This window comes from Triturus cristatus, chromosome 8 (genome assembly GCF_964204655.1).
Source record: "Triturus cristatus chromosome 8, aTriCri1.1, whole genome shotgun sequence".
Classification (NCBI taxonomy): Eukaryota; Metazoa; Chordata; class Amphibia; order Caudata; family Salamandridae; genus Triturus; species Triturus cristatus.
The window spans coordinates 306,244,760-306,267,149 of record NC_140591.1 but is presented as its reverse complement, the minus strand read 5'-3'; the positions used below and the strand labels follow the sequence as shown (position 1 = coordinate 306,267,149).

The window sequence follows — 22,390 nt, the reverse complement described above, 5'->3', positions numbered from 1 at the left end:
AAACATGCCAATCTCCCCTAGCTCTCCTGCACAATATAATTTTTATGTTAGGGGTCAAAGGCAGCACTGGTGACGTTTTGTAAAAGCTGTCAAAACTCTTGCCACATCATGGCATCTCCAGTCAGGCCTTATCGCATAGATGGGAATGCGAGGAACCTGATTGGTTAAGCCAACTGTTTACCTGCCCTTCTATCTCCTGTCTGCTGCTGCTCTTTAGAATCTGTCAAGCCTCTGTTTATTCAGGAGTTTCATTTCAGTCGGGGTTTCAAAGGGAAATACTGGAATTTTCCGTCAGAAGAAAAAAAAAAGACAAGTTCACCTTGTAGAAAGGACATGTTCTTATATATAATAAAATAATAGAACGTGGAGTCTGCTCTTGGCACGGGGCCCAGCTGTACTATCAGTGTGATCTGGCAGGCTGGCAGCCTCGCGTGTTACCTCTTCCCCTTGAGAACAGAGGCCGGCTATTCTCCGCTCCTTCCCGCCTGCCAGGGGATGACATGCTTTGATCCGTCGGAGCAATATTCAAGCGGTTCCCTTCCCTGCTCCCAAATATGACAGCGCGTCTTTAATTTATTCGCCCTTCGCATAAACACGGAATATTTTTCACTTGAAAAAGTCACAAGATTTAGTGCAGGACTCCCATTGAAAACAAATACACGTTGCCCTTTCTTTTTTAATTGAGCACCAGCATGAACCAGATGCTCGCGCCCCTCGCGCACATAATAGGTTCACTCGCAGTGCACGCCGGAACACGAAGCAGAAACGGCCAGGTTCAAGACCGAGTCCCCGGCAAATACAACTATTTATGTTAAAGGTGACATGGTTAAATAAACCTCGCTGTCACTTATACCAAGAGGGAAGTAATGGTTTGGAAAATGCTTTGAGTGTTAGACCGTTATTTTTGGAAAATTGAATTTAGCGAGGTCATTGTGTTTTTTTATATTCACTAGGTCATGCTACACCTGTGTGCTGTATTCTTGTTTTATATGCAGGTCTTTCTATTTAACTATTGTGTATGTTAATGTATTTTGACAGTTCTTTTCTATTAACTATTCTGTTTTTTACTTTTTCAGGACTGATTTCCTACACGGAGTATTTATTCTTGCTGACGATTCTAACAAGTAAGGCATTTTTTTAAGTGTCGTACCCCTTCATCACTCTTCCCAGCTGTCTATGGACATTGCTATTCATTTCGGGCCTAGGATGACAATGAATGTATTGGCTTCAGGCTAAAAGCTGATAGGGCGACCCAGGGCTTGGCACATTGAAATTACAGAGACCGTATTGATTGAAACCATTACCATTCCTGTCACCATTGTCTGGTGCCTAAGGTCGACATCAGTCTGAAGTCCAAGATAATCCTTTGTGGCGGCTTCTGCAACACATTCGCTGAAAGAGCCGGAGTTGCTGGCTGTGGCACTCCTTGCAGCGGAAGACTGTATTTATTTATGATGCATGGCTCCGTGAATACCTGAATTCCAAATCCAGTTATTCACTGCTATGACGTCGCAAATGTGGGTAACATAGGATGTTACTCACTGTTACCACATCATGAAGGAATTCCAGGCTGAGGTACCTAGGCTCTTTGGAAGCCTGTCAGAGCAGCGCTAGTGAGTCGGGAGGGATAGCTCCTTGAGCAGAGGGAATTCAGAGTGGTGGGATGTGTGGGATGAAGCCTGGTATTTTTTTCATCTGATAGACTTCTAGCCGCAGATTCCTTACCTTAGAATAATCCCCAAGCATCAGACTGGATCTGCAAATTTGTTTGTGAGCATTACCCCTGCGCGTGGGTTGGTGGCGTCGTTTGGCCTGTGTGGTATAGTTGGCGTTGGAAGTGATGCTTATGTAGGCACCAACCCAGCGCATTGACGTCCGTTCTTTTCTTTCTGCGCCAATCAGCGCAGATCCAGAGAAGAGCTAACCCCAGTCACTTTTTGACTGACATTTTTTTTGACCATTTTGTGGAAGATATTTGAGACTTTTTCTCCTGTGTGGCAGGAATGTCCACAAGAAAAGCTTGTTTCAAGCCCTGTGGCGCCTGTCGCTGCCAAATCTCGGTGACGGATCTACACCTCGTCTGCTTCTGGTGCTTTTTGTGTGACCATGACACTAAGACCTGCATAGATTGTTGTGCCAGGCACCCCAAGGTTTTGAGGGAGCGGTCCCTCAAGTTTCTTACTGCTTGACGTGAGATGCCGCAATGGTCTTGATCCCGGTTGAGAGGTGCCAGAATCTGTCGCAGATTGACTCAAAGTGCTCATCGTCAGTCTTCTAGGCATTTGGGTGAGTACCACAAATGGAAGAAGAGCAACATGTCGAAGAGGTCATCGACTTCGCCCCATCCGTCGAAGTTATCCAATGAGACGAGGGAGCATCAGCATTCAAATCCTGGCTCCATGGTTGGGCCTGCGCCCCCTCTAGTTTCCAGGAGCCACAGCGACCCTTGCCCAACTCGAATTTTATGAAGCCACACACCTCAAATTTAGGCGTCCCGTCTCTGCTGGAGTTCTTCTGGGCCCCGCAGCCTCGGGAGGGGTTCCTACTAGTCTTCTGCCAGCAGGCTCACCCCTAGTTCAAACCGGGCCCTTTGGATCCATGGATGGATCCAGACCGGCGCCAGTCAAGCCTCAACTTTCCTTGGTGCCAGCTCCACTGCTGACGTCCCCGGTGCCGCTGCAGTCACGATACTCATCCCCGACTTTGATATGCATCCAGATGAGTGCCGCCAATGCCGACTCCGGCACTGACTGATGGGAGACCACCCAGGTCAGACCCTGTGCCCTATTCCTGTCTGCTAGGACTTGGGGATGATTAGGAGGGGCCACTGGACCCAGATGAATACCAGCCCCTAGATGTCACTGAGGACACCTGGTGTGAGGATCTGGTAGATGCAAGTGTACTAAATACCTCCCCAGATACTGGCTTGCTTTCTTTTCCTACCATGGCTACGGAGAAAAGAGCCTCATTCGCTATGGTGGTAAGGAGGGTGGCTGAGGTACTGGACCTTCAGCTCACTCTCAGCTGAGGTGCTTTAGCTGGGAGCCACCACATCTGAACCGCTTCTACCATGTAAGGAAGCCCTCACAGACGTCCTAATCATGGCCTGATCCAAGCCCTGCACTGGAGCTTCTGTGGATAAGTCGATAGTCTACTGCAATTGCCATGCCTCACTGGACCCCAGTGTCATCACAACTCACCCTACCGAGCTTGGTGGTTCAAGCCTCCACTCCCAAATTAAGTCCTGGGGCATTCCCTACCACTCCCTCAGACAGGGAATCCAAGATGCTTGATACCTTGGGGAATATAATGTTCTCTTCCGCCAGTCTGGCACTGCGGTCGGTGAACACCGCGTGCCTTTTGGGCCGATACTCCGACTCGATCTGGGACTCTGTTGCACAGGTGCTGCCTGTGGTCTTAGAGGAGGCCCGAGCCGTGCTCTCTCCAGCTAATGCTGATGGAGATTCGCAGCTAAGTTTGCAGAATACTGTGGGCTGGATATGGCTGACTCACTAGACTCAGCGGTTTCATGGTTGGTGGCCTCACGGCACCAAGCCTGGCTGAGGACGACTGGCTTTTCTGGGGATATTTAGGCCTCACCCATGGACATGTCCTTTGAGGATTCTCGTCTCTTCAGTAACAAGGCAGACTTAACGCTGGAGCACTTCAAGGACAGCAGAGCTACAACCAGGTCCCTGTCCTTTCCAAGGCCCCTCACCAACCACTCACTGCCTTCTGCTCCTTTCGTGGTCACAGAAGGGGCTTCCAGCTGCATCTCCAACTGCCCATCCACCATGGCCAGCAGACTTCAGTCCCTCTGTGGCGGAGAACGTGGCACCCTCAGGTCTTGTGGGTCAGGTAACCAGAATTTGGGCCAGTCATCCCATGTGGCAGTGGAAAGGGGCTGCGTGGATCCCTGGTCACTGACCACAGCATTGTATGCTCCATATAAGACACCCAGAGCGAAAATAGACACGGTAGAGTTTGTCCATTGGGGTGTGGGGTGGCTTACGTAAGAGGGCAGGGCTGACTCCGATATATGCTCTGTCTATTCCCCTATGTGATAACCCCCTGCTGCTACCACTACAGGATAAGAGTGCCAAGCAGAGGGCTGGCCACCTCAACATCCTCGCTTTTTCTGATCTATAGCCAGGGGACACGGTCCTGCAATCAATTGTCACTGACCCCCACTCACTCACCCGCTATGCTAGACGACTTCTTATATTACCAAATTAGGGCCACCTGTCGCACCACTTGCGTAACCTTTCCAATACAGCCTCCAACACTTGTGAGGCACTCGAACATATCTTCACCACACCCTCTCCTTGCAGATTAATAATGAAACTATACACCACTGTTCAACAATACTCTCAGGTGACAACTCCCCATGCTAGGGCGCTATGGGTTATGGACATCGGTCCTGTCCTGACCGACTCTCATTGGTCATTCTGCTGCGGGCAACTGGAGCTATTATCACCTAACTATAGATTACGACTGATACACTTAAAGTTCTTACACTGTATATACCATATCCTAACACAGCTTCATAAGCTGGGCCTGGCCTGTCACCCAAGTTGTCTTCGGTGCACAGCACCACAGCCCTGTTTTCTTCACCTAGCGTGGGAATGCCAAAGAGTGGCCAATATCTGGAAAGAATTGTTCTCAACCATGCAGTCGATAACGGATCTGCAACTTGATTGCACCCCACTGGTTGGATTACTGGGCTACATCAGAGATATTCCAGCTGGTCATTGTAGGCTCATGGATATGATGCTTCTTTTAGCCAAGAGTAGGGTGGCCATGAACTGGGGAAGACGACTGGCACCGAGGGTGGAGAACTGACTGCGGAATACTGCATACTGCTCTGAACAATTATCACACTTCTGGGAATTTTGTCACCACGGTCCCGCCCCAAAGATATATGGGAACATTTACTTGCTTATCTGCGATCAAGGGACACTGCTGCTTTATCACCACCGACAACCTCCCACGATGTGTCACAGACCCCTGACACCACACACACCCCCACTCATAAAACCGGATGGGACCGACCTGTCCTTTAGTCATCACTCTATTAACTTACCTCTTTGTGCCGCTGGCAAATTCGGCATTCGGGATTACTCTCTATTTCAGCTGGCGTGCATTACAACATACCAATGTAACATGATCAAAGATGTGTTTTTGTGTGACCCAGGACTCCTGTTTAATGCATAGTGAAGCATGCATCTTCTTGTCGCTGTTTCCTTCTTGTGTACTTTGGTTCCCTTCCTTTTTTTTCTCCTTCTCACGTGTTTTTGAACTTCATATAAGAGACATTGATTGTAATTGATTAGAACATCGTATGTATTTTCTTAAAATGTCAATAAAAAATGGAATAAAATAAAAAGAATTGGGCCAGTCCACCCTCGTACCCACAGCCTCCAAGGCCCTTTAGTTTGTCCTCAGACCCTCATGGGCACCCAGTGGGAGACAGGATGCGCCATCACCTGCACCACTGGGGGTCGATACATCCGACCACTGCGTTCTCCAGATTGTCCAAAGGTGCTACTTCCTTCCCTTTGTGAATACCCCTCCAGCCATACCACCTACTTGTGACAAGCGGACGGAGAACCATATCTCATTACTTCCATTCTGCCCAAAGTCTGCATCCATCAGTAAGTGCAGGCTCTCTTGGCCAAGGGAGCCATAGAGAGGGTGCTGACCTCAGAAGTAGATCATGGTTGATATTCCTGCTACTTTCTGGTGCCCAAAAAGGACAGAGGCCTCTGTCATATCCTAGACTTGATCCCTCTCAATTTCTTCTTGAAAAAGGAGAAATTCAAAATGCTCACGCTTGCTCAAGTCATGTCTGCCCTGGACCCTGGAGACTAGATGGTACCATTGGACTTGCAGGACACATACCTCCACATTCCCGTCCTGCCTGTGCACAGACTTTAACTGAGGTTCATGGTGGGGCATGAGCACTTTCAGTTTGCTGTGTTCCCTTTCGGCCCTACCAGCACCCCTCGGGTGTTTACCAAGGGGATGGCGGTGGTTGAAGCTCATCTGCGGAGATCAGTCTCGATATCTGGCTGTTGAAGGCAGCCCTACTCAGACGGTTGTCTCCCCCCTTCAGATTATGACGAACCTCCTGCACTCGCAGGGGTTCACTATCAACATGCCAAAGTAACACCTGATCCCTTTCCAGATGCTCTGGACACTGCAGTTTCAGGCTTATCCTCCCAAGCAGCGAGTCCACTGTATTCAAGCTATGAAACTGATGTTTCAGCCTCGATTCTGGATTTCGGTGATGCTGACTCAGTCTGCTGGGTCTCATGACCTCCTGCATCCTGCTTGTAACGCATGCCCACTGGCATATGTGGGCTCTGCAGTAGTACCTCAAGTTCCAGTGGGCACAGCATCACGGGAATCTCTCCAACATGGTCCAGATCTCAGAGGGCACTACAAAAGATCTGCAATGGTAGATGGCGAACCGCAATTGGTTCAGCTGCAAACCCCTCTCCTTTCACCAACCAGAACTGACTGTAGGGCTAGACACGTCACTCTTGGGATGGGGTGGCTACTGAGAGAGGTGGAAATCAGATGATTCTGGTCTCTGGCAGAATACGGACTGCACAGCAACTTGTTGGAGCTCCGAGCAATCTGGCTGGCATTGAAAGCCTTTCTACCCTCCATCAAAGGAAGGCTTGCAAAGGGGTTCATGGACAATACTGCTGCCATGTGGTACTGCAACAAATAGGGCGGGGTGAGGTCGTGGATCCTCTGTCAAGAGGCCCTCTGCTTCTAGACATAGCGCGAAATTCAGGGCACTTCCCTGTTGGTTCAGAGGCTGATAGGGTCTCTAAACGCTAGAGCAGACAAACTCAGCCAAAGATGCCTAGCAGATCACGACTGCTGTCTCCAATCGGAGGTGGCGCAGTCTCTTTCAGCAGTGGGGAAAGCCTTGGTTAGATGTGTTCGCCACTGTTGAGAATGCGCAATGCCAGCAGGTCTGTGCGCTGGACTTTGCAAGGCAGCCCTAGCTCTCAGGCATTTTTCGTCTCAAGTGGAGCTTCGACCTGCCGTATGCCTTTCCGCCAATACCACTTCTGCCCAGAGTTTTCAAGAAGTTCAGGAGTGACAGGACCCAAGTCATCCTTGTGGCCCCAGACTGGGCTCAGAGAGTCTGGTATCCCGAGCTGTTGAGCATGTCCATCAGTCCTGCGATAAGACTTTTCCTTCGGGATGATCTCCTGTCACAGCAGCAGGGGAGGCTTCTACTCCCGAACCTGTCAACTCTCTGTCTTCATGTGTGGAGATTGAGCAGTGCCAGTTGACTGCTTTTGACATTCTGCCTGAAGTCTGCAATGTAATTTTGACAACTCAGGGTCCCTCCACCATACGCCAGCCTTTGGAGCACGTTTGTTGCATGGTGTGCGGACAAATAGGTTGACCCTTTGGCTGCACCTCTTCCCCAAGTTCTTTTGTTCATCCTTACCCTAGCCCAGCAGGGCTCTGGATTGGGCACTTCGAAGGGTTATTGATCGACTATGTCCACTTTTCTGCAGGTGCCAGATCAGCTTTTCCTTTTCAAGTCCCCTATATTAAATGGGTTCCTTAAAAGTCTTAACATGTTTCCTTTGGCTCCCTTTGTTATGCCTTAGTGGGACCTCAGTTTAGTTCTTACCTTTCTAATGTGCGCTCCTTTTGAGCTGCTTCGTTCCTGCCCTCTTAGGATTCTCACCATCAAGACAGCCTTTCTGGTGGCAATTACATGTGGCCAGTGGGTCGATGACCTGCAGGCATTGTCATCTCAGGCTCCCTATATAAATATTCACCCAAACAAACTGGTCCTGTGGACTTAAGTATCCTTTTTACCAAAGGTAATTACCTGCCTACCTTTTATGCTCCGCCTCATCCCTCTAAAGAAGAGGAGAGACTCTACCTGCTGGACACAAAAAGAGCATTGTCGTCCTACCTTGACAACACACAACCATTCCGGGTGAGCGACCAACTCTTTGTTGGGTATGTCAAAGCCAAGAAAGGGAAGACCATACAGAAACAAACCATCTCCTGGTGGATTGTGCTGTGCATTAAGATCTGCTTTGTTTTGGCCAAGAAGCAATCCCTGGAGGGCTTGCATGCTCACTCCACCAGACCAAAAGCTGCAACCACTGCATTAGCACCTGGAGTTCCAGTCCTGGACCTCTGTCAGGCTGCAACGTGGGCTTTGTTGCACACTTTCACCAAGCACTAACGCCTGAACTGTCAAGTCCGTCAGGATGGGCAGGTTGCCCATTTGGTCCTGCAGAACTTTCTATTCTAAATCGGGTTTGCAGACCCTCCTTCGGAGAGGTATTGCTTGGGTATATATTCTAAGCTAAGGAAGCTGCAGCTAGAAGTTTCTATCAGATGATTAAGTTACTTACCTACGGTAACACCTTATCTGGTAGAGACTCTTATCTAGCTGCAGATACCTTACCAGCCCACCTGTCCTCCCTGCTATGCAAACAGATTTTTATGTACAGGGCTGTTCCCTTTTCAGGGCCCTAGATAAACACACCAGTGGTCAGTGTTCTTCATGGCTCCACACTTCTGGCTTGAAAAGTCGTGAAAATAAATTGACATGAGCGTGCTGGGGTGGAGCCTATCTAGGCACCACACACGTCACTTCTGGCGCGGACGATGCCATGCGGAGCCGAATGACACCAGCTACCTGCGCACAAGGGTACTACTCACTTAAAAAATTTCCAGATCCAGTCTGACCCCTGGGGATTATTCTATGGTAAGGAATCTGCGACTAGATAGAGTCTCTTCCAGATAAGACATTACCTATGGTAAGTAATATGTTCTTTATGTATTTTATTTTTACATGTGGGAGGGGAGGGGAGGAGAGGCCATGTTATGTGTGGCTCCCTATTACGCCTCTGTCCCTGCTTTTCAGTTGAAAACACTGTCAGATGATTCGGTGGCTATACATGAAATCCAGTTATATATAGGTAAAAAAGTAAATAATGGAGATTGTTTTCACCTCAGTGTTCTGATTGATATCATACACAATTCCAGCTTTAGTATTGTTCTCCATTTGATATTACCAGGCCCAGACTACTTTTCTTTTCCTGGGCTGGAGCCATTGGAGCCAGAGTTTAAGGCAGAGCGATGCTGTTGATGCCTCTTTCACCTTCTCCAGCTTCCCAGGCAATTACAGCAGGCAGAGGGGGTTAGAGAGGGGCTTCAAGAGAGAGATAGCACAGAGGGCGAGGAGAGAGATTGGAGAGTGGAGGATGGGAGCCCGGCTGGTTTGAGCATTTTTCCAGGTCTGATTTTGGTTCCCAGTCTGGCTCTGGATGTCACTCTGAACGCCTTGGTGAAAAACATCCTCGTTATTCACTATTACCCATCTGTAATTCTATATCTAACTTTTTGTAGCTTCACTTGAGGATTTTAGATTAATCTCTGTCAGTTCTAGGGTGCCAGTTTGTATATGAAAATAGTAATTGTGAATCTGATCTTCTGATTCCATGTGATTGTGTGTTACCATTGATTCTTAGAATTTCCTAATTTCCTTTTTTTACCTAAGTAAAAACAACAGTGCATTACTTGATGTAATATTTAATTTGAAATAGTTTTATCATATTTATGTTACTCGTGGAATGACAGGGGTTCGTGGGTCTGGTCTGGCTTCACAAATCTACTTTAGTAATCAATATAATATTTATGGACTTACTGATTCCATGTGGTGCAAAGAGACATCTAATTTTCTTAGTATTTTCATAGTCTGCACTGAGAACCAGGTGGACCTTAAAGTTGAAAGCAGTAGCCAGACTAAATATATGCAAAAATATTTTTAACTGAAAGTATTTAATAAAAAGTTTCCATTATGTAGTGTGTGGGCCTCAACTGTGGGGCTAAGGTTGTTTTTCTCTTCAGCCTGTGACTGTCAGTATTAGAATGGTGAGCAGTCATAGGATTCTCAGGGAGGTAGTGTGGTGGTGCACAACCTCTGAACTAAACAGTCACCCAGCAACTCAATAACTGATTGTCCAACCCAGCGTATTACTTTATAAAAATAAAAGCACTGTATTACACACAAAAACTAGATAGTACATGAAAAAAAAGAGCAAGGATTATTTTGTTGACTTGTGTGCTGGACTACTGCACCTATTTCCCATGTCCACACCTCCCCCCATCACCACTAGTTTCCTTGTCTACTGTAAACTACGTCGTTCTCCTTTGTGCATAAGAATGTCTCTATTATCATGAATCAAAGTCCAGGTACAGATTACCCCCCTCTAGTATGTTAAGTGTGCTCAATTTATCACAGTTCTTATCAGTCTTTTGTATCTTACCATTATGAAGGCCTTAGAGGCGCAAGGCCAAGATCTGCAGTCAGCCAGCTACAGCGGGCAGTCTCTCTACTGCTTCTGGGCGAGAGAGCACTTCCCAATGAGATCTGTTCTCCTTCAGTTCTGGTGAGGTCGTGGTGCAGGCAGTAGCAGGAGCTGACGTTGAATGTCCTCTGATCAGAAATTTGAAATAGAGTTACTGTGGCCACACGGGACAGGTCTGGTCATGGTCACCTTACTCCTGTGAAATCAACAAAAGGGGGGACACTATTCCAAGGTGAGTAGTGCAAGCAGTCACTATCTCACTACAGGGAGAGAGGAAAGAGAAACGGAGACAGGAAACTGAGGTATCCTAGGTCTGGGACTCAGTGGGGAAGAACAAGTCTTGTCTCTTGTAGCCCTCACACACCCCGAAGGATGTCATGCTTCATCATCGGGCAGTTGCTCCTCGTCGGGCTGGCGCTGCAATGCCCTACGGGTCCCCCTAAGGGTCACTTTTTCGGAGATCTTTTGAGAACTTCCGTTTGGTGCATGTGGGTGTGTGGAGTGAGTCCTGTGTGGAGGGTGACAAAGTGCGTGCAGAGCGATAAGACTGTCTAAGGGTTGCCAGAAGAAATACTTTTAATGTGGTGGTACCCTTGGCAGAGTAAAAAACCCATATGGTTGAAAGTTACCCCTGTAGGCGTAATGTGCCCAGGTAACTATGAGGTCGACATGTTTCACCCCTCTATGGTCATAAAGATCCCTGGCGTTTCATCAGGACCAGAATAAACTGTGAAAGTTGTGTGGTGCACGTGAAAAATAATAATAATAAAGGGGTAGAATTAACCTTCTGGATGATCATTGGGGGCCATAAACTAAGAGTCCTTTAGTTAAGGCTGCAACTAAATAATTAAGTCCGCTTCTGATCGTGACCTAGAAGGAAAGAGAACAAAACAAAAGAGAGACATACTTCAGGAAAGTAGGGGAGGCTAAAAGGTAATGCCTCTATGAACGTATGTCGAGGAAACTCATCTTGCGTTTGTGTATGAGGAAAAAGAGAGACAGACCAGGTATGCATAGTCCCTCCACTCCAGGCACCCTGCGCGATGAAACAACCAGATGCGGATGACGGAGAGCCAACTAAGCCCCGCCTGGTGAGCGCGGCCATGTCGACTCCCCGCCCGGCACCTTGGAAGCATCAACGTCGGCGAAGGTGCTTGAGAGACGTGAGAGGCCCATAACTCAGGAACCGCAAAGCGCTGGTCAGGCGTCACAATGGCCTGCTAAAATTGAAGCCAACACCAAGCGCAGTATGGGAGAAACGGATGGTGAGGGCTAAAGTTAGCTCCCATGCGCTGTCCAGTTTCCAAAGGTAGAGAGAAGTGCGAAAACATGCCATAGTACAGGGTATATACAGGTTAAGCTGCTGTGACCCTTACCTAATAGGGGAAGGAGAAGTACTCCATAGGCTATTGGCATAGGGTGCCCGCACTTTATCGGGCTGTAGAGAAAGTAAAAATACATGACAGGGAAACAAAAGTAAGCAAACTTGCATGCCACACAGTTCTTGCTGCATTCACTTATTTGAACACTGTCCTTCGCCATGACCAAGGCTCTTTTACTCAGAGTTTAGCTCGGTTGTCGGCTCCTATACACCTGCCCCGTCCTGACGCCTGGTTGAAAATAAGAGGGAGCAGGCGGGGACCATCTAGAAATACTCTTGTTGATTAAACGAGGGCGGATCCTCTTTCCGGTTTGTTTCATAATGGTCTTACTGCGCTGTGCCTGTGTGCATTACCACAGTGTCTCTGTGGCGCGCATGTGCACCTTGTTGAGCGTGAAGTAGACTGCGCATGTATTCGGGATGGGATGGAGGTTCCTTCGATTAACGTACTCTGATCTCGACCGCATCGACACAGTGGAACGGGTGCGTACACGCAGACTGTAAATGTCAGTGTAAGCGCAACACAAACTGCCATAGCGCTTAATGCGCTTACTTCATGATCGTATGTCTATGGAGAAAGGTGTTTGTAAAAAACTAGCTATGAGCACAGATGTGGGAGTAGTTTACCACTTATCAGTACCCTCAGAAAAATATGGGGATGTCAGAAATTACTAAGTTATGAGCTAATTCATGGCGTGTACGCGGACACCAGTTGTTTGAAAATTGGTAATTAAAAACTGGTAATGAGCCCAAATTTGACAGTGGTTTACTACTTATCAGGACCCACAGAGACGCAGGGATGTGAGACAGGACTATGAGCTATTTCAGATATGGGATTAGATTGCCACTGATCAGTGCCCTCAGAAACACGGGTATGTCAAAGGTGACTAAGATACGAGCCATGTCATGACGTGGTTGTTACTATTTTCTCGGGTGTAGATGGCAAGTGCTCAGGTCTAGATGTGTTGCACTAGTCAAGCAAGTGGGTTCGCGTGTAAGTTGGTGACCGGGGAGGGCCAGCTAAGGAAGGTGGTGTAGACGTGACCCTATCCCTGACCCGGGTCTGGCACTAGATTCCAGTTGAGGGCATCAGGTAGTAATGTCTGTGCACATGCTTAGAGTATATGTGAGGAACAGTGTGGCGGTGCTGTAAGCAGGCGATTAAAGTTCAGTCCATGGTATTTCATCATTCAGGCCTTGTTCGTGAGTGCGGAGGCGGTGCACCCACCGTTATTCTCGGTGCAGAAGTGACGAGCTACTCCACCCTGGGTCTGCCTCTAAAATAGTCCATTGTATGGCCTCGCAGGGAAGTCCCTTGTCAATTAAGTGATTAGTCATCTTTGTGGCCGTCCGTCCGCGTCTGACGGTACTCTTGTGCTCACTGATACTCACCTTCATTGCTCGGGTTGTCATCCCCACGTATCTAAGTGGGCACGGACAGGTAATCAAGTACACACAGTTGGTGGTGTTACAATTGGTGTGTTTTCACTGTTCCCACACAGTCATCCAGTTGTAATTATTTAGTGTGTTTTGTCGACGAGCAAGCCCCACAGGGGTGATGTCCTGTTACTGCAGGTAGGTTCCATAATGTAGTTTCCTGAGGTTTCTTTTTTGCTCAGGGGCGTGTATTCACCAGCTGATCACAGAAGTTCATAGTGCGTTTAAACGCAAAACGAGGGGGATCCAGATCCAGAGAGTCAGTGTTTAGGATTCTCCAGTTGCGGTTGACTATCTTTTTTTTTTTTGTTGGATAGCGGGGTAAATGTGGTGACACGTGATCACATCACTGGTTCTTGGTTCCCTGGTCTCCAATAGTCCTTGCCGGTGATTATTTCTGGCACTTTTATTTAGCCTTCAAGACCACATCCCTGGGGTAGTGCCTTTCGTGCAGATTGTTAGCCAGCTCGTTGGCTTGAGAATCGAACTCTTGTATCCTGCTACAATTCCGTCGAATCCTCAAGAACTGGCCGTACGGTAGGTTCTCCCTAAGGGCTTTTGGATGGTAGCTCTTGAAGCTAAGAAGACTGTTACAGTTGGTCGTCTTTCTGTAGGTCGTGGTATGTAGTTAACCATCTTCGAGATCCAAGAAGGGAATAGCCTCGACTGCAATCTAGTGCCAGACCCGGGTCAGGGATAGGGTCACGTCTACACCACCTTCCTTAGCTGGCCCTCCCCGGTCACCAACTTACACGCTAACCCACTTGCTTGACTAGTGCAACACATCTAGACCTGAGCACTTGCCACCTACACCCGAGAAAATAGCAACGACAACGTCATGACATAGCTTATATCTTAGTCACCTCTGACATCCCCGTGTTTCTGAGGGCACTGATCAGTGGCAATCTAATCCCATATCAGAAATAGCTCATAGTCGTCTCTGACATCCCCGCGTCTCTGAGGGTCCTGATAAGTAGTAAACCACTGTCATATTTGGGCTCATTACCAGTTTTTAATTAACAGTTTTCAAACACCTGGTGTCTGCGTACACGCCATGAATTAGCTCATATCTTAGTAATTTCTGACATCTCCATATTTTTCTGAGTGCACTGATAAGTGGTAAACTACTCTCACATCTGGGCTCAAAACTAGTTTTTAAAAAAAACCTTTCTTCGTAGACATACGATCATGAAGTAAGCGCATTAAGCGCTATGGCAGTTTGTGTTACGCTTACACTGACATTTACAGTCCGTGTGCACGCACCAGTTCCACTGTGCCGATGTGCTCGAGATTAGAGTACGTCAATCGGAGGAACCTCCGTCCCTCCCCGAATACATGCGCAGTCTACTTTACGCTCAACAAGGTGCACATGCGTGCCACTAAGACACTGCGGTAATGCACGCAGGCGCAGCACAGTAAGACCATTGCAAAGCAAACCGGAAAGAGGATCTGCCCTCGTTCAATCAACAAGAGTATTTCTAGATGGCCCCCGCCTGCTGCTCCTCATTTTCAGGCAGACGTCAGGACGGGGCAGGTGTATAGGAGCCGACACCCGAGCTAAACTGTGAGTAAAAGAGCCTTGGTCATGGCGAAGGACAGTGTTCAAATAAGTAAGTGAATGCAGCAAGAACTGTGTGGCATGCAAGTTTGAGTTTGCTTACTTTGGTTTCCCTGTCATGTCTTGTTACTTTCTCTACAGCCCGGTAAGGTGCGGGTACGCTACGCCAATGCCTATGGAGTACTTTTCCTATTAGGTAAGGTTCATAGCAGCTTAACCTGTATATACCCTGTCCTATGGCACGTTTCCGCACTTCTCTCTACCTTTGGAAACTGGACTGCGCATGGGAGCTAACTTGAGCTCTGACCATCCATTTCTCCCATACTGCGCATGGTGTTAGCTTAAATTTTGGCAGGCCATTGTGACGCCTGACCAGCGCTTTGCGGGACCTGAGTTATGGGCCTCTCACGTCTCTCAAGCACCTTCGCCAAAGCTGATGCTTCCAAGATGCCGGGTGTCGACATGGCCCCCGTTCACCAGGCGGGGCTTTGTTGGCTCTCCGTCGTGCGCATCTGGTTGTTTCATCGCACAGTGTGCCTGGAGTGGAGGGACTATGCATACCTGGTCTGTCTCTCTTTTTCCTTATTCACAAATGCAGGATGCGTTTCCTCGACATACGTTCATAGAGGCATTACCTTTTAGCCTCCCCTACTTACCTAAAGCTTGTCTCTTTTGTTTTGTTCTCTTTCCTTCTAGGTCACGATCAGAAGTGGACTCAATTATTTAGTTGCAGCCTTAACAAACGGACTCTTAGTTTATGGGCCCCACTGATCGTCCAGAGGGTTAATTCCACCCCATTATTATTATTTTTACATGCACCACACAACTTTCACAGTTTATTCTGGTCCTGATGAAACACCAGGGATCTTTGTGACCATAGAGGCGTAGAACATGTCGACCTCATAGGTACCTGGGCACATTACGCCTACAGGGGTAACTTTCAACCTACGGGTTTTTTCTCTGTCAAGGGTACCACCACATTAAAAGTATTTCTTCTGGCAACCCTTAGACAGTTTTATCGCTCTGCACGCACTTTGTCACCCTCCACATAGGACTCACTCCACACACCCATATGCACCAAATGACAGTTCTCTAAAGATCTCTGAAAAAGTGACCCTTCGGGGGACCCGTAGGGCATTGCAGCGCCAGCCCTACGAGGAGCAACTGCCTGATGATGAAGCATGACATCCTTCGGGTTGTGTGAGGGCTACAAGAGACAAGACTTGTTCTTCCCCACTGAGTCCCAGACCTAGGATACCTCAGTTTCCTGTCTGTTTCTTTTTCCTCTCTCCCTGTAGTGAGATACTGACTGCTTGCACTACTCACCCTGGAACTGTGTCCCCCCCCCCCCCCCCCTTTTGTTGACTTCATGGTGAGCTTGGAGCACGGGCACTGGACCATTAACTAGCTCCTGCCCCCCCCCCCTTTTTTTTGACACCTTACTCCTGTGTCTTGGACCCGATTGTGGTATGATGGCTCAAGTTAGCAGTGCAAGTCTTTAAGTCACAGCAGAAGGGTTGAGCTACTTTCGCACTTTTTGGTCAAAGTTGCACAAACTGTCACAGTTCTGTGGTTCCAACTGTAACAGGCACATGGAGAGTCTGATAATACCTACGGGCACACAAATCACTCTCCTCTGCTCTCTTTCCTCTGACAGAACTCACCAGCATTGAGGTCTCGCTGCTTCTGGCTCTTCTTGGACAGTCACACTCTCTGCAGTGTTGGCGGGCTCCTTCAGTTTCAGCAGGCAGGTTTGTTCTAAGTGCTTCAGGTCATATGAACAGCTTCTTCCAGCATGGCAAGTCTTCAGGTAATGTTCTCTCACCTCTGGGAAGCTGGCTTCCAGGCAGACACTAGCATCGGTTGTACAGCAGTCCTATGAGTGTTCTGCTGCGTACTGCCTTTCTTAGACATGGAGAACTTGAAACTGGAGCAAGAAGTGGGTCAGTGGCTCCCACTTTTATACTGCAAAAGCAGATGCGAGATGTAGATCCACTGTCTGCATTTTCAGAACTAGTTTAGGGTGGTTTACCTTTCAAGTGCACTTCCTAGGTTGTTCTCTAAACACAGCCTTTGTGTAGTGTGAGGATCCTAATAGCAGAGTACTCTCCATCCTAAATCACCCACAACAGGCACACACAGAGGTGTGAGTTTTCTGCACCTGTCTGTCATCGGCAACATCAAACAATTATCAGGGGAAAGACAAAAGGCTGGCCTCGCCTAAGGGGCCCCTTTGATCTTGAACAAAAGAGATTGCAATCCCACCCTTCACCCCCTTGCCCCCAAGCTACCAAATGGTAGTGCTACAGAACCAGTAATCAGCAGCTTCTATCAGCAAAAGACCTAATCAAATTATTAAAGCAGCCTTGTCTCCTCTCTCCAAACTATAGTTGTTAGGTCTTCTCACTCCAGATTTAAGAATTGCAGCTGTACACGTCCACTATCTCTGAGAACAAGCCCACCTCCACCATTATTCTGACTCATACACACAATGCATGTACCATGAAGACCACATCCACAACATACACTCGGGATGTTTTTTTAATAAACAAGTTTTATTGGTTTTATGCAGCCAAACACATACCAGAATCACCTTGTCTGCCCACCAGCATAAGTACAAAATAAGAATCTGTGTATGACACTTCTCCCAGAACATGATCAATAAGAGTAGCGGTTGGAACACCCACATAAGTGCAGAGATAAACATTTACAATCAACAGCCATGCCCAAAGTGGTACCAACGTTTACTCCAGATCTTGCCATGCTTCTAGGGACAGCCCCTGGGCTCACATACTCACTTCTCTTGCACACACCAGTCCATCACCCGGTGCCATTGAGACATTATGGGTGGGGTGGGCGACTTACATTTTGTGGCGATGCCCTGCTTCGCTACCACTGTTGCTACACTAATCAACGCGCTGTTGGCCCTGGTGCCTCCCATCCCATCAAACATTTCCAAAAGAATAATTTTCAGAGACAACTCTACCTCCCACCCCAACACTTTTGACAGGGTCTGGATTACTCCAACCCAGTAATCACTAATGGAGGGTCATGTCTACCATGTGAAAGAAGCCAGCTGGGTCATGCGGACACCGAAAGCACGTGGGAGTAGGTGTGCACCATGCAGCCGGATGGAAGTAAGATATGCATAGTGGTGGTAATACACCTGCAGGAGCCACAACCTGGATGAAATGGTAATGGCGCGGGGGCCATTCTGGCATCTCGACAATCGTTATTTTCCAGGGGCCCCACCTAGTCCTCCTACTAAACTCGCAGCGGCACAAACATGTCAGGTGCATTTATGGTCAGGTAACTGTAGATTTTAGAAATTCCCCTTTCAACAACGCACCCATCAGGAGCTTCGCTTTGAGCGGGCCATGCTCAGGGAGGTCTGTGACTGGGGAACTATAGGCCCTCAAAGCATGGTGCAGCTGCAAATACTTGTGAAATCGTCTGGGTGCTAGGGTGTAAGTCAATTAGAGCATTAGTGGTTACCGGACCAGACATTTTCTACCAAGGAAATGCCTATCTTGTCCCAGTGTTGAACCCTCTCCAGGTCAGCCCTTTCACCCTAGCCACGCACCTTTCCATATGGGAGTTTGGAATGTAAGATTGGAGTCCAAGGCCGTGTATCAGAGGGTCGCTCGCCAGCTGAGAAGAGTCACCTGGGGAAGTTACTGGGGAATCGGGACACCGTAAAGCATCCCCATTATGGCGTCAAAGCCCATTGAGACCAGTTCCATCCTGTAGGCCGGGGTCTGACCAGCCCCTCTTAAACCAGTCATTTATGACGAGAGTGTGGAATGCTAAATAGTTGAAACTTGAGTTCCATCGAACAGGGCCTGCTGACATTTGGCTAGTGCCAGTCTGTCTGGATTTGTGCTAGAGGAATGATGTAGGAAGGATGTCCATTTCCCTGAACCAGTGGGGGGGCACCACCTATAAAACAAATTTGGAAAAGGTATAGAAAACGAGGTAGAATCATCATTTTATAGAGCGCTATTCTGTCTATGACATTAAGTGAGAAATTCTCCCATCCCTTTAGGTCTGCTATCACTTGCCAGACTAGTGGAGTGAAATTACGGTTCCACTCCATTTCTGGAAGGAGAGCAACATGACTCCTCAAATAGCAAAAGCTCAGTCGTCTCATGTGGATGGTGGTCTGCCAGTCAAAACATTCCCAAGATGAAACGTTCTCCCCCTTTTGCCTCTTGAACATAGGAAGACCATGTTCCGGGCATTGATCATCTCAAGAAAGTACTACGTCAATGTCCTGTACCTTGGCCTCCTTGAATATTTGCTCAACCGCTTAGAGGTGGTCCAGAATGCAGCCACTAGAGCGGTCCTAGCGCTCAAGCCTAGGACTCAAATCTCCCCTCACCGTAAGACTTTCCACTGGCTTCCTGTAAAAAAACAAAACGAACAGTTTTAAGGCCATGCAGGGAAACGGACGGAGTATTTCAGAAGGAGAGTGACACACTATGTGACACCAAGAACTCTGAGGTCCTCCACATTGAGCCTGACATCCGTCCCCAGGATATACCAAGCCCGTTCCAGCGGCCGCTCCTTTCGGTTACATGGAACCTGCGCCTGGAACCTTCTTCCTTTGTCTCTCAGGAAAGTGTCTGATATTTCTGTTTTCAGGAAAATGCTCAAAACTTGGCTGGTCCGTAATGAACTCCCTACCTCCCGCCCCTTGGGGCAGCAAATGGGTCTGATAGTCTTTTCAGCGCCAGGATGCTCTTTCTGAGTAGCTGTGCGCTCTATAAATGCTCTTTCATTCATTCATGATTGGAACGGGACCAACACTGACTTAGGGTGATTGACCAGCAAACCAGATGCCTCCTTGTAAAGCTGAAGAAGGAGACAACACGGGGCCATGTCAGAAGGGTTGGACTGGAAGAGAAGGATACTTGTGATGTTTGCACTAGGATCTGGATTAGCACATAGAAGCCTAATTTTACATGAGTGGCTAGTAAGCCTCCACAAAAGCAAAACACAGAAAAAAGATATGATCAGAGCAATGGTTTCAATAAACACTACGCTGCCACCACTGACTGCTCTGTGTAGTAAACCCATGCCTAGGACAGTAGACTACTGTCTATACAATGAGTGTACTCTTGTTGCACCCCTCCAGGTCACAGGACATGTCAAGGGCCTCACTCATATCAAGGGACAAGGCTTAGTCATCTGCACACACACTAGATTAATGCCAGGCTAGGCCCAAAATAAACAAAACGGGGTACCAGAAACTCCCAGTCGGGCACTCGGGCAGGGGAACACAACAGTATACAATGCAGGGGACATTCCCATCACAACATAAAGTAAAGTTTGAGGACAATGTATTTTGAATACCATTACCCGTTCTTAAACATCACATCTGTTTACAAGATAGAGTGTGCCTGACTGATCTTCCGACAGACATAAACTCAAGCAGCCTCAATTTAACCAGTTGGCTAACGAAGTGAGCCTCGAGCCAAAGGTCAGGAGTCCTACCCTGTTCTCATGCCATACCATTCCGTCTGGGGACTGGTGCTGTTTTTACACGTTTCCGCAGCGAGGGACCATTTATCCAGATTAGTTGGAGCGAGGCCCTCCGTGCCCGTGAGTTTCTTCCTTGCATTGTTGTTAATTCCCTTTCCATCGACACCGGGCAGAGACCATCCGTCTCCCTGCCTTTATTATCTCCATGTTTGTGCCTGCCTAGTATCTCTATGCTTGTATTGGATTTTTAGAGAGGTTTTTTCTGCTACCAGACCCATTGAGTTTCTCCAGACCTCTACCTTCTCCATCTACATATGATGGGCATTTAACTGCCAGCCATGGATTTTAGGTGATGCCTAGGGCGGGAATTCCCATCTTATCCTCAAGCTTTGGCTATTTGTAACGATATATGTGCTCCCAGTGAGCTCCTGTACCACTTATCCAGTGGTCCTCACTACTTGTACAGATGGCCCCACATTAATGAATGCTTTACAAGATTAACGCCCTGAAGAAGGATCTATTTGTGTTTTTGTGTTCCGAAACGCGCGTCGGCGTTTTGTCTTATTGTTTTTGTTTCGTATTTATTATTACCTTATTGTATTGTTAATTGTTGATGCTTTGGTTGTTTTTCTGCTGTGTATTGTAAAATATTGGTGTGAATTGGTTGTTTGTATTGTATTGTCATTTTTATTTTTTGCCTGATTATGTTCTTGTGAAATCCTTTTCTCTAGTGGGCCCATGTTCATCTTTTGTTAACATTTATATGAATGTATTTTGATGTTGGTAAAAAAAAAAATATATTCTTCAAAAATGATTGTATTTAACTTGTCTATATTTTTGATAAATAAATAAAAAAAAGTGATATCTACTTGTGGGACAGCCATATTTGTATCTTGGATACATTACCGATACTTGTACAACCCTAGGGGGAAGATTTTGTATTTTTCCTGTGGTTCTTTCCCTGCTCTCTTCCGTCCCATTGAGATTTCAGGGACCCTCTGTTGTTTATTTGTTTATTTGTTGTTCTCATGCCATACCTAACCACAGTCTTGGACAATTCTGGTCCAGGTTATATATAACTGGCGTGGTAAGAGTACTTAAATTCAGTTTTGTTGCTGGCTCACTGACCATTGTTCTAACGATATCTAAAGACATTTTGCCATAAGGAGGTAGGAAAAGTGGGGCGCCATAATAAGTCAAAATCATGCTATCTGGCTATGCTTCATGTCCCAAATCTCCTTGCTCCTTCATTCTCCCTGATGCCACCAAAACATCTCTGTGGGTGCCCACAAAGGTTCAGTTACAGAAACCAGGAGATAGGGGTGGCCTCGACCCTGGCACCCGCATCTGTCTGTTATTATGTGCAAGATGATGATGGCTGATTTTTTTTTATTTTTTATGTGGTACTCTACCAGCACTAGTGGCGGTAGCTAATGCAAGGCATGTTGTAACGGTAAGGCTGCTCCTTGGTGTATCATTGTTTAAAAAGTCAATCCAAATTATGTATTTTATTGTATGTATATTTTTCGGAGACTTCGAGACACCTCTAATGCCGTGATGTGTAAAAATTGACCCTGGAATTCTCATCTATGCCTCCAGGATATTTCCATTTCTGCTATATGCATAGTGCGTTGTGCTCAGCCCTACGACTTTGTATGTACTTGCATCCCTATCCACTGACTTCCTAGATTAACTATTTGTTGTTACCTTTTAGGCATGGCATTTTAGGACTTAATCTGTCATAAAGCTAAATGCAGCCTTACTCATGCTAAAGTCCCTACACTTGATGAATCAAAAAGTATCTTCAGTCAACAGTTTGGTGTTAAGGAGACTTGGAGGATTAGTGACCCTTGATGTGTAGGGGCTGTCACTCGTAGTGCTTACTAGAAGCTTCTCTTCACTGGAAACCACTGTTCTGTTGCGGTATCAGATTACACACAGTAAGTGCCACATGGTTGAATATGCACTGGCTGTGATTACAAGGAAAATGCTCAGGGTAGTGGTTAGCCTAGCTCCTTATGCGCAACCTGAAATGAACTACGTGACGCGAATGGCGCGTAGGAAACTGCAATAACAGGGGTATGCAGAGGTATCCATAAGGCAGAATGTTGATGCACAAGGAATGGGTTTCTTTAGTATTTTAATTTGTTGTAGTGCAGG

At 47.3% G+C, this 22,390-nt stretch overlaps 1 protein-coding gene across 1 annotated transcript in view; it reads left to right on the top strand.

The window, feature by feature from the left end:
* The window catches only part of MICU2 (mitochondrial calcium uptake 2), a 1,314,791-nt gene that overhangs the window by 1,023,036 nt on the left and 269,365 nt on the right, over nucleotides 1–22,390 (top strand). Inside the window, exon 5 of the mRNA XM_085621585.1 lies at nucleotides 1,077–1,124. Within this exon, the coding sequence (XP_085477711.1) occupies nucleotides 1,077–1,124 (48 nt within the window). The remainder of the gene's footprint in view (nucleotides 1–1,076; nucleotides 1,125–22,390) is intronic.